The sequence below is a fragment of the Chlamydomonas reinhardtii genome, chromosome 17 (assembly GCF_000002595.2).
Source record: "Chlamydomonas reinhardtii strain CC-503 cw92 mt+ chromosome 17, whole genome shotgun sequence".
NCBI lineage: Eukaryota > Viridiplantae > Chlorophyta > Chlorophyceae > Chlamydomonadales > Chlamydomonadaceae > Chlamydomonas > Chlamydomonas reinhardtii.
In genome coordinates, this window is record NC_057020.1 from 7077564 (window position 1) to 7088467 (window position 10904).

The window sequence follows — 10904 nt, forward strand, 5'->3', positions numbered from 1 at the left end:
GAATCAAACGGAACAAAATTCCGCCATACACGCGCGCGTAACATGTGTGTGTGTGTGTGTGTGTGTGTGTGTGTGTGTGTGTGTGTGTGTGTGTGTGTGTGTGTGTGTGTGTGTGTGTGTGTGTGTGTGTGTGTGTGTGTGTGTGTGTGACTACGGTTTCCACGGTTATTCTGCCAGATCACGTGAATCGTGTATCTGGTATAACCAACGACAGGGCTCTCAATCGAGGGCTGCCGTGACCTGGCGTTTCCCCGGCAGAGCGCAAAACAGCTCTGGAGTCCACAGGGCAACGCACTCCGACCCTTCACCGCGCCAGTAATCCTTGCGGAAGTACTACCGGTGTAACAACCTCAGACCCAGCGGGCGAGCTACCTCTTAAAAAAAAAAAAAAACCAGGCGGGCAGACAAAAAACAGCAAACATAACAAAACACGCAGCACGTGACAGCACGCGAAAGCACGACCACAGTGGCTGCGGGGCTGAGTCCTACGACCCGGCAGCCTGCACGACCTCAACCGCAACCTAACCAGCTCTCGACGCCAGGGCAGACAATGCCTAAGGGCAGCCACAAACGCGTCTGGCCACTAGGCCGGTCCAGGCCGTAAGACCCGGGGTGTTGCAGCACCCAATACACCCTCTCAGGCATAAAAACCCCGCAAACCTGGCCCTGCTCCCACGGGCGTAAAACAAAAAAACCCTTCGCCTGCCCACTAAGCTCCCCCGCTGACCCTCTCGTATGCCACTGCTTCAGTGGCTCATGTTAGTGCTCACGCGCTTCTCCTAAGGGCTGATCCCTTTCAAGCCTCCAGCTCCATAGCTTGCGGCATCGCGCACAGCATTTCACCGTTCACCACCGCCAGGATGGGGTGAGTGGCGTCAACACCATCCCAGCCCTTTTGGGGCACGCCGAGCTGCGCAAACTGCATCAGCCGCGACCAGAAGTCCGCGACTGCACGAGCGCACGCAAGCTCGACGGGGTTGACGCCTGGCTGCGGCGGCGTCAGCTGTGTGGGCGGGATCTCGTCAAGATCGGGTTCCGCCTCCGCTGCACCTGCCACCGCAGCCTCGGGAGCTGCTGCCGCCGCCGTCTGAATTCCCAGGGCCGCTGCGGCGCGCGTCATCCCGCGCAGCCGCACCCGGCCATGTTCTGTGGCGGCCAGCGCCGCCATCACCACCACGTCCCAAACACACTGCTGAAAACCCGGCGGCGCCTGAACCAGCCACAGCTGGGCTTGGCTGATGGGAGCCGGACCGGGGTTGTGTGCGTTGATCTGCGCCACCACGGCCTTCGCCACCGCGCAATCCCAGAAGTGGTGCTGCCGTGGCGTGGGCGCGGCGGCGGCGTGTGTCTCCACCGCGGCGCCCCCATGGCCGTGTTGCCCACAGCCGCATGGCTCACGGCGAGCCAACGGCATATGCGAGTTTCCCGGCAGCGGCACTGCGTCGATGGCCAACCGCCACAGCGTCTCAAAGTGTCGCCGTTCCCACCGCACCTTCTGCCAAAGGCGCGCCAGGGTGTCCCTAATGGCGCCAAGCGTTGCAGCCGCAGCTGCTGGCAGGTCCTCCCGCCGCACCACAGCGCGCGGCGGGAGGCCCTGTGCCGCGCGCTCATAATCCTCGTGTAGGTCCGCCCGCCGCGTGGCCACATCGTCCAGCTGCATGGATGTGGCCATGCGGACGGACAGCTTCGCTAGGGGGACTGCAGTGTGTGTGTGTTAAAGAGCACAAGGAAAACATTACGGGTAGGACAGTGTATGCGATGCAGGGTTACGGCCGCGGATTACCTTCAGAGTATACTGTACCGCAGCCGACCGACCTGCCAAGCCGAGACCATACTTACCCGAAGCACCTGTTACGCACATCTAGCTAACCTTGGGTGGGGATTAGTGTCCACACGATCCCAAGGGTGCAAGCCCATGCGAATGTGTGTGTGTGTGTGTGTGTGCGTGCGCGCGACCCCGGTGGCGCTGCTTGGCAAGACCTGGGCTGGGGCCGCTCATTTGGGTTTGGGCAGAGCTGCCGCTGCAACGTAGTGCGGCCTGGTGCAGCCCCAGGCACCCCGGTGCAGGCGTCCGGGGTTGACTCCCCGTGGTGGGCAGCGCCAGCAGCGCTCATGCACCTTGCATGACTTGGCCACGCCCCTGGCACCTGGAAGCGTGCGGTTTGCAGGACGATATGAATGCGACATTACAAGAAGGGACAGCCCGACCAAGCAAGGGTGCCCAGCACCCAGATATGCCCTCTCTCCAACTGTTTCAATTGAGCTTACGCATGGACGTTGTGCGGCCCAGTCAGGCGGGCATATCAGGTCCCACAGGCCACCCAGGAGAGCGCACTGTGTGCTGGTGTTGTGCCTACAAGGCGTTGCGGGCCGCCGGGCCGGTGCGTGTACCTGCCCCATTCCAGTTGTGTGTGGAAGCCTGCATGTGGGTGTGTTCCGAGCAGGCTCCGCTGCGGTCAGCTGCTGCACCCACGCAAGCCCAGCCTCTTGGCTCTGCTCCGATGCCGGGGCACAGTCCGGGGCGGTGTGCCATCGGGCACGAGCGCACACCCAGACGCCCACATCGCCGGGACCCGGCCGCCTGGCATGCATGCCTCGTGTCACCGTGTGTGTTCATGCCCCTCGGTTCCTCCGCGCTCCGATGCGTGTGGGATATCACACGCTCCAGTCGCCCCAGTCACGCCATGCAGCAGCAGGGGGCGCGCGCGCTCAGGCCTGGCTACCATACTGCTACACGTGATACAAGGAATCACTAAAAATGTACACACCAAAGGCGGGCGGGGTTGTCACCGTGGACCTGAACTCGTGACTTGGCCCGGACACGTGTGCCGAGTACGTGCTCGCGCCCAATGAGCCCAGTGCAGCTTCGCACACGCACATGCATTTGCAGCAGCCCACCCAGCATGTGTGCAGCATGTCGGGCGCGTGCACGCGCGCACCAGTTGTGCAAAACGGGCCGGGCAAAACACAGTCTGGCCATGTTCACCTCCCTGCACCTCCTACCGATTGCGTGGACTTGACAAATTCTGGCGGTCACGAAACACGCGTGGCAACACGGTACCTCCAGACACAACCCTGTTCCTTCCCGCCCCAGCCATTACTAGTATGTGCTTTTGGCTGCCGCCTACAACTTGCTACTGCCGCCTGCTACTGCCGCCTGCTACTGCCGCTGCTTCTGCAGCAGCAGCACATGGATCTCGGGGCAGCACCAGTCCGGGTGCAGCTCCTCGGGCTCCACCTGCAGGTGTGTGTGTGTGTGTGTGTGTGTGCGTGTAAAAGCCTAAGCAAAAGCCAACGATGGGGGTTGTGGGGGGCGCAGCTCACGGAAAACGGAGCGTTGGAGTGCAAGAATCGCAAGTGTTTGGGGGGGGGGCAGGCGGGATGCAGTTCGATGAAGTCCAAAAATTGAACCATGACCCAGACGTCGAAGGGGGGATACGGGAGGAGGCAACCGTGCGGGCGGGCACGTGGCAGCTGGGCGTGGCAGCTAAGCCCGAGTGTGGTTTGCCCACATGTGCCCAAGCTCCCGGGCACCGGCCGCACTGTCACCCGCACCAACGACGCCGTCAGCAACAACCCGCCGTCTGGGTGGCCTACACCACCGCACACCACCCTGGACCAGCCTGCACGTCTGCAGCGACCATACCCTCGCCCCCCGCTCCACCCTTTGTTACGCGTGTATGCCGTGCCTGTTTGACCTGTCCAGTACCAATGTGCCGCCTACCCTGCTTTGTCGTGACTCCGCCTCGTGTTTGGCGGCATTGGTGACAACCGGCCCTCCCCCCGACACACACTTCCCCCCAGACGCCCTGCTGCGGCAACCTCCCGCCACCCACCTCCACACACGCCAGGCCGTACGCCTCGCACAGCGCCGGCACCTCCTCCACTCCCGGGCGCTCCTCGAACGCCAGCACCGCCACACTGCCGCCCACCACATCGCCACTGCCGCACAGCCAGGCCGCGGCCTCGGCCTCCTCCCGCTGCCCCCCCTGCCCCCCCTGCCCCCCCGGCCCATCAGCGACCTCGCCCCTGCCGCCCTCGCCGCCCTCGCCGCCACCGCTGCCCGGCTGCGGCTCCCCAGCTGGGTCCGGCCCCGGCTGAGCAGCCGCAGCGCCTGACCCACAGGCTGCCGCCGCCCCCGCCGCCGCTGCCTCGTCCTCCGGGCCTGGCTCCGCCTTTGCCTCCGCAGGGCTGCCGCCGCCGCCACCGCCTGCTACTGCTGCTGCCCTGCCGCTGCCGCCGCCGCCACCGCCTGCTGCCGCTTCTGCTGCTGCCCTGCCGCGTGCTGCTGCTGCTGCTGTGGAGCGCGGCGGCACCATGACGGCGGCCAGGGTGGCGAACAGCGCCTGGCGGCCCTCGGGCGTGTACACCTGCAGGGCAGGGCAGGGCAGGGCAGGGCAGGGCAGGGGCGGAGAGGGGCCGTCCAGAACACAGGACAGCTGGCAAATGCCGCAAGATGCCGGGGGTGGCGCTCCTGGGTCTGGGCCGGGTCAGGCCTTGGAGTGGAGTACACCCCCCCCCCCCAGGCCCGCCAAGGCCCCTTACGCGGCCTCCCCCCTCCCCCCCCCCCCCGCGCGGCTGCCCACCCACCACGTCCGACGCCAGCACCACGTGTGGCGGCGCCGGCAGCCAGCTCCGCCGTGCCTCCGCCAGCGAGGCCGCGTCCCCCCACACCAGCGCCGCCGCCTCCGCGGTGGCACCCAGTCCGTTGAGCTGCGGAAGGCATGTGGTAGGCGGGAGGGGAGGTGGCGGGAGAGGTCGGGGAGGGGGGCGGGTGGAGGGTGCTCATGTGCATGTATTTGCGTGTGCAGGCACCACAGCGCCAGCAGCAGCAACACACCTACCAGTCCTCCAGCATCCAGCGTTTGCCTACCCCTCCCTCACATCCTTCCGCCCCCCCCCCCCACCCCAGCCCCCCACCTGCACGTTCTCCCTCATGTACGGCACCAGGTGCGGCAGGTCGGTCAGGGCCACGTGGCGGGCGCCCAGCGCCGCAGCCGCCAGACCCAGGGCGCCCGTGCCCGACCCCAGCTCCAACACACGCCGCCCCGACACCAGGCAGCGGCCTGGGGGGGGGGAGACAGGGGGGGTTTGTTAACACCAGCCCAAACGCCCATTCGTTTCCGAGAGCTGCGTACCAAAGATGGAAGAGCCGACGTACAACGGGGGGGGCAAGAGGTGGGGGATAGCCGTTCAAGGTGGAGGGAGTGATTCCCCGGAGGGGGGCCAGGGGCGTGTGCAGGAGCATCGGGGGCGAGGGAGTAGGTAGCCAGGGGCGAGCACAGGGCTGAGTGAGTGGGCCTGGCGGGGGGCCTTCCTCCCCCCGCCAGTTCCCGCCCGCCTCCCGCCCGCCCCCCCCCCCCCACACACACACACCCTGTGCGGCCCGGTGCGCCAGGTAGTGGGCCGCCACCAGCGCCGCATCCCACACCACCGCGCCCGCCTCGTCCTGCAGGGGAGGGGAGGGCAGGAGGGGGGGGGGGCAGCAGGCGTTGGGGGGCGATATGGGTAGGGGCCCAGTTGTCACCGAGCACCGCAGCCGCATCGCTTTGAGTTTGAAATGAGCAACTGAGCCAGCTGCATCTGCCTGTGGGGAATGGTCGTGAGGGTGGTGAGCAAAGCGAAGGACGGACAAACCGGCCATGCGCGTGCGCGGTTCTGGCGCCGCAGCCGTGCACCGGCGCCCGCATCCCACCTCTAAGAGCGAGAACTCCTGTGGTTGTGGTTGTGGTGGTGGGGTTGTGGGAGGGCGTCATGGAGGGCGGGATGACGGATCTGACTATTAGTATTAGGGTGGACAGGGACGCGTTGGTCGCGTGCCTGTGTGTGGCCTCCTGGATCCCGCCGTCTCTTACCTTGATACGCAGCTTCTTATCCTCCGTCAGCTCTATATCTCTATATGCACATCCGTCATCTGGCAGAGACTCCATAATTCACCTAGGGCACGGTGCTGGGGCCGTGTATGCAAGTTTCTGGTAGCAAATATCTGTGTACTGCTGTTGAATAATACACACACACAACGTATTTAGCGTGTCGAGCAGTATTTGTGCACTACCGGTCGAAGTGCAGGCTCGGCGGAGGCTATTCAGGCGGGAATCCTCACGACCACTCATCCGCTGACGACACGAGCGTCGTTTCGTGTTCAACAATCTTCACAGTTATTTGTGTTGGTCATTAACAAAGCTGGCGTCAATTCTAGTGGGATGTCAAAACAAAATTATCCAGAAGCGCCTGGTAGAGCTGCTGGAGCAGAAAGCGGCGGGACAGGAGATACATGTAAGTCGGTGGACGTGTGGGTGGTTGGACTTGTGATTGGGCGAGACCCAACGGCGGCCTTGCGGTTGGGTGTTGCGCCAGGGGCTTTTCCAAGCCCTTCCGTCCACGGCTGTTGCCCGCCCCTCCCCTCGCCCACCCTCGCCCCCCGCCGCCGCTGCGCCAGTCGTTCGAGGAGTCGGCGTATGAGTTCGGTGGCTGCGAGTACCGCCTGTGCGTCAGCGCCTCACCCGCGGTAGCCGCAGCAGCACCCGGTGCTTCTGTTGCTGCTGCTGGCGGCTGCGGGGGGCTGACGGTGCGGCTGGAGTTCAGCCTGCCGCGACTGCCCGCGGCCTTCCAGCGCCAGGTGCGGCCTAGGGATGTCCGGAAATAGGAGAGGGCGGGGGGGGGGCGGCGCCCTGACAGGCTAGTTGGAAGCACCGGGCTGCTGCAAAGCCGGGGTCACACGAGGTGAGGTGTGCTGCAGCCCTGTCCCCTCCCTTCATCCCGCTGGGGCGGCCTGCGCTGTGTGCTGCGCAGGTGCTGGGTCCGGAGGTGCGGGCGGCGCTGGCGGCGGCGTTCCAGGGCGTGGCGCGGCTGCTGCCGGACACGGCCGCGGCAGGGGGGCAGGAGGTAAGGATGCATAGGGGGAGGCGGCAGCAGACACTCGGCGGCTTCGGGATAGAGCTGGGCAGCGGGAAACGGCAGAAAGGAGGAAACGGCAATAAGGAAAAACGGCAAACCAGACCCACTATGAAAGGGAGATGCGCGTGCGTGCGCCACGGCTGCCACTGCCCCTTCCCTCAAACAAGCAGGCAGCCGGCAGTAGCAGCAGCAGTAGCAGCGGCAGCAGCAGCCGTGTGGCCCTGGACGTGGATGTGGCGCTGCTGGCGCGGCTGAGTGCGGGCCAGCGCGAGGGCTGGAGCCGCAGCCTGGCGTCGCTGCGGCTGCTGCTGGCGGGACACCCCATCCGGTGAGGTGGTCGAGGCGGGGGGGGGGGCGGAGGGGAGGAGGGGAGGGGAGGAGAGGGGAGGGGAGGGTTGTCCACCCTTCCGACATGCGACACGGGGTGCAGGAGGGGAGGCCGGCCTTTGGAGGCGTGGCCGGGGGGCGAGGCGGTACATTGAGCGGGGAAGGGGACCAGCCACACGACCTGACAGACGCCCGGCCATGGTTCATCTGGGGAAAGGGGTGGGGGGATGAGAGCACACGTTCGCCATGAGCCGCACACTTGGGGCGCACGTGGGTGGTCCTACACGGCCGGGGCGCCGCGGCGAACCCCAGGGCTGGGGCGAGACCGGCCCGCATCAGTGGTGCCGTGGGGGTTGTGGACACCGGAGCCCCCTCATCTCCCGTCCTGTTCAGTCTCCTCCTCCTCACCGTCCGCCGCCTCCTGCCCCTCCCGCCCACCCCCGCCCCGCAGTCAGGTGTTTCTGGCGCTGGAGGCCGGCACGCTGCGGGCGGGGCCGCCGGTGGTGTGCTGCAACACACCCGGCCAGGTGGGGCGGGAAGGGGAGGCGCGCGGGGGGAGGGGGGGTATACCAGCCCAAAAACAAACTGAGCCCAATGCAAAAGAGCGAGGAGGAGAGCGTGGCCTATGCTTTGACAATGGAGTGGCACTCCCTGAAATGCGCCTGGGGGGCTCCAGGCATGGCTGGTGGGAAGGCCATATGTTGGTGCGGCGCTGCGCAACTAGACGGCTAGGTGGGGATTGGTGATGGCTGGTGGTGCATGCGGAGGGTGCAGCCGCCGCAGCAGCTGCGTTGGCGGTGATGGCAGTGGTGATGACGGGCGCCCCGCACGCACTAACCCATGTAGCCTCACCCCCTCCTCCTCGGCCTCCTCCCCTCGCGCCCCCTCCTCCCCCTCCCCCCCCCCCCCCGCAACCAGGTGTATGTGATCAAGCCGGGCGACGAGGCGGTGGCGCTGGTGTTCCCGCTGCGCTTCAGCAGCCGGCAGGACGTGGCCATGGGCGTGGCGTGCCTGCAGGTGGGCAGGGGGGGGGGGAAGGACGCGGCCAGGCGGGGGGTTGCGTTCATGATTGCTTGAGACGTGAAAGGGAGAAGGTAGGTGGAGGGGGGGGGGGCGGGGGTTGTAAATACCAGCCCGAACTAGCGGAGCACAGGCGGGGAGGGAGGCACCCGGCACAAGGCCCACAAGACCCACACGGCACACTGCAGCTGCGCTCAGGGCCACAGCTCCCTTGAGCCCGGTGGCTGCATGACTGGAGAGCGGGGTCCAGGCAGGTGCATGGGACTCGCAAGGGCCACCCCACAACCGCCGCCGCCGCCGCCGCCCCTCGTCCTCCTCTCCGCCCCTCTGCCTCCCTCTCAGGAGTTTGTTGAGGCCCGGCGCGGTGCGGCACTGGGCCGGGCGCCGCTGGTGTCGTACAGCAGTCGCGAGCCGCCGGGCGAGATGGCGGGTGAGGCGCCGGGGGCCGGGGGGCGGGGTGGGACATGATGCCGAGGGGGGATGCTTTTGCCCAGACCCCGTAGGCATCAGGAGACGCTGGGATGCATCTCATTTTGAGGTGGTGGCCTGAGGAGGAGGAGGAGGGCAGGCAGCTTGAGAACGGGGAAGTGGGTGGGAGCCTGGTTTGAGGAGCGGGGACTGGGGGGGGCTGGTATTGGGGGTGGAGTGATAGGGTGTGCGGGGGTTTGCCGCGTTATGATGGCAGTCCACATCCTTCATCCAGGACACACACACACGTGTGTGTGTTGGCCCTGGGGCCCTCCCTGGTCTGGGCCCCCACCACTGTGTCCCAGCCCTCACCGGCACCTCACCCCAACTCAAACCTCGCTTCCAGCTCTGCTTGTTTGGGCCATTTAACGATCCAGCCACCCAATGCGGCCCCACCAGGTGTGGATCTGTCCAGTCTGCTGCCGCCCACCCTCTCCACCGCGTCCTCACGGACCTCCACCGCCGCGGCCGCAGCAGCAGCCGCGGCCGCCGCCGCCGCCTCTACCTCCAGCGGCGACGCCACTGCCGCTCAGCTGCCGCCGCGGCCTCAGCTGCCTCAGGCCCACCCCCACGCTCACAACGCCTACCCGGGCGGCTTCCTGTCCTTCACCTTCAGCCGCCGCCACGTGACCGGCCCCCAGATGGAGGGGGTGGTGTGGTCCATGGCCAGCCTGCACACCTTTGTGGCCTACCACGTCAAGGCCTGCAAGGCGGGTCACGGAGCGGGCGGGGCGGGGCGTGATGGGGCGGGGCGGAAGGTTCGGGGTGGGACGGTTGCGTTCCCGGTGAGGTACACGCGAGGCGCACGCACCATGTGCAGCTCCTCCCCTTGCCACCGCTCTCCCCAGAACCCCCCACCCCCAGACCACAACCAACAGCACTGCCCCTACACATTCATAACTCCACACACACACACACACACACACACACACACACACACACACACACTGTCCGTCCCTCTCTCCGCCCCCACAGGCTATGATGCACAGCCGCATGCGCCGGCGGGTGGCGGCCATGTGCGAGCTGCTGGGCGGCCCGGCGGCGGCGGCGGCGGCGGCGGCAGCGGGAGCAGGCGGGCCGGGAGGGGTGGGGGCGGGCGGGGCGCAGTCGCTGGCGGCGGTGGGGCCGGCGGCGGCCGCTGCTGCGGCGGCCGCTGCGGCGCCTTGAGGAGGGCTGTGTTGCGGTGGCGGTGGCGGCTGTGGTGGGGGCGGAGAACCGAGAATCATGGACATCTGAGTGTGTATATGTGTGTGAAAGCAGGCCACAGGGGCGGCAGCACGGCTGGGAGCCAGTGGGGGTACAGGTGCAGTAGCGAGGGGGGAAGGACGCTGTGAGGACGCTGCGTGAGGCTGTGTGGTTGCGTGACGTCGAGCTGTCCGGGCATGGCTGCGCCTCCAGAGAAGAGGAGGGCCACACGGGTAGCGTGCCTGGTCTGGGGCGCGGGCAGAACCGAAGACTGGGTAGCCTCTCATTCATCCGCGCGCCATTGCTGTAGGCCGTGTTACCCTGGGCTGGGTACGGCATAGCAAGTGTTCACGGATGCCAGCTGGCCAAGCCTCGTGCAAGACTTGCGAGTGTGAGTCACATGCGGGGCAGGGGGCTGTCGCGGCGCGCGGGCGTTGGCCCCTGACACTGACGGCGCGGGAGGGAGGCGGGTGCGCCACCTGATGTGTGTGTGGGGGATGTGGGAGGCGTGGAGAAGATGTGCGATGGGACAGTGGTAAGGCAGGTTGGTAAAGTCCCGTAGGGTGCAACTGATGCCCAGAACCCAACAGATATCACACAATTGGCAACGGCAGGGCAGGAGTGCGCAGGGGCTCCTGGGATTGCGCGGCTGGTCGAACGCCGGAGTTACTGAACTGTACGACAAGTTGCTGGCTGGCTGGAAGGCTGGCGTGGAGAGGAGGAGGTCGCACGGCGTGGCAGGGCCGCTAGCTGCGGCATATGCGCAGGCCGCTCATGTGACCAGACCTGCCGCACACATGGCACCATGTTGGAGCGGCAGACCAGACCCACACACACATGTAGCGCTTACATACACACACACGCACCCTCACCGTAACCAGTGCAAGAGACGCCTCATTCGGCGCCGCATTCACAGCACGTGGCACGCAGCACACAGCCCCCGACTCGGCATTGACAACACGAACACAAACTGCATCTCATACCGTATGTACACCATCTCATTATGG

General features: G+C 66.4%; 3 protein-coding genes across 4 annotated transcripts; 1 reads left to right on the forward strand and 2 right to left on the reverse strand.

Moving 5' to 3' along the window:
• Nucleotides 1-156: 156 nt before the first annotated feature.
• On the reverse strand, nucleotides 157-1892 carry CHLRE_17g747097v5 (uncharacterized protein). The gene is made up of 2 exons (XM_043072774.1): nucleotides 1840-1892; nucleotides 157-1698 (listed from the first exon to the last, which is right to left on the reverse strand). Exons 1-2 carry the CDS (start codon nucleotides 1859-1861, stop codon nucleotides 797-799), a joined length of 924 nt encoding a protein of 307 aa, XP_042915233.1. The 5' UTR covers nucleotides 1862-1892; the 3' UTR covers nucleotides 157-796.
• A 282-nt stretch (nucleotides 1893-2174) lies between these two features.
• CHLRE_17g747147v5 (uncharacterized protein) lies at nucleotides 2175-5962 on the reverse strand. The gene is made up of 7 exons (XM_043072775.1): nucleotides 5856-5962; nucleotides 5696-5713; nucleotides 5377-5449; nucleotides 4921-5066; nucleotides 4591-4713; nucleotides 3837-4370; nucleotides 2175-3238 (listed from the first exon to the last, which is right to left on the reverse strand). The coding sequence occupies exons 1-7, from the start codon at nucleotides 5928-5930 to the stop codon at nucleotides 3161-3163; spliced, it is 1047 nt and encodes a 348-aa protein (XP_042915234.1). The 5' UTR covers nucleotides 5931-5962; the 3' UTR covers nucleotides 2175-3160.
• A 100-nt stretch (nucleotides 5963-6062) lies between these two features.
• CHLRE_17g747197v5 (uncharacterized protein) lies at nucleotides 6063-10752 on the forward strand. Of its 2 annotated transcripts, none has more exons than XM_043072776.1 (10): nucleotides 6063-6227; nucleotides 6268-6276; nucleotides 6440-6619; nucleotides 6793-6885; nucleotides 7065-7225; nucleotides 7676-7751; nucleotides 8143-8241; nucleotides 8587-8674; nucleotides 9112-9422; nucleotides 9688-10752. In XM_043072776.1, the coding sequence occupies exons 1-10, from the start codon at nucleotides 6204-6206 to the stop codon at nucleotides 9877-9879; spliced, it is 1233 nt and encodes a 410-aa protein (XP_042915236.1). In that variant the 5' UTR covers nucleotides 6063-6203; the 3' UTR covers nucleotides 9880-10752. The 2 variants fall into 2 exon arrangements, with proteins under 2 accessions (XP_042915236.1, XP_042915235.1); XM_043072777.1 differs by having other exon boundaries at nucleotides 7068-7225.
• The last annotated feature ends 152 nt before the right edge of the window (nucleotides 10753-10904 follow it).

Excerpts from the sequence above, each read along its gene's own strand:
- CHLRE_17g747197v5 (XM_043072776.1), top strand. The coding sequence starts at position 6,204 with ATGTCAAAACAAAATTATCCAGAA. Across the intron at positions 7,226-7,675 it reads CTGGCGGGACACCCCATCCG|TCAGGTGTTTCTGGCGCTGG; the intron begins GTGAGGTGGTCG and ends CCCGCCCCGCAG. Across the intron at positions 7,752-8,142 it reads GCTGCAACACACCCGGCCAG|GTGTATGTGATCAAGCCGGG; the intron begins GTGGGGCGGGAA and ends CCCCGCAACCAG.
- CHLRE_17g747147v5 (XM_043072775.1), bottom strand. The coding sequence starts at position 5,930 with ATGGAGTCTCTGCCAGATGACGGATGTGCATATAGAGATATAGAGCTG. Across the intron at positions 4,371-4,590 it reads TGGTGCTGGCGTCGGACGTG|GTGTACACGCCCGAGGGCCG; the intron begins GTGGGTGGGCAG and ends CCTGCCCTGCAG. Across the intron at positions 3,239-3,836 it reads ACGGCCTGGCGTGTGTGGAG|GTGGAGCCCGAGGAGCTGCA; the intron begins GTGGGTGGCGGG and ends ACACACCTGCAG.
- CHLRE_17g747097v5 (XM_043072774.1), bottom strand. The coding sequence starts at position 1,861 with ATGTGCGTAACAGGTGCTTCGG. Across the intron at positions 1,699-1,839 it reads GTGCGTAACAGGTGCTTCGG|TCCCCCTAGCGAAGCTGTCC; the intron begins GTAAGTATGGTC and ends CACACACTGCAG.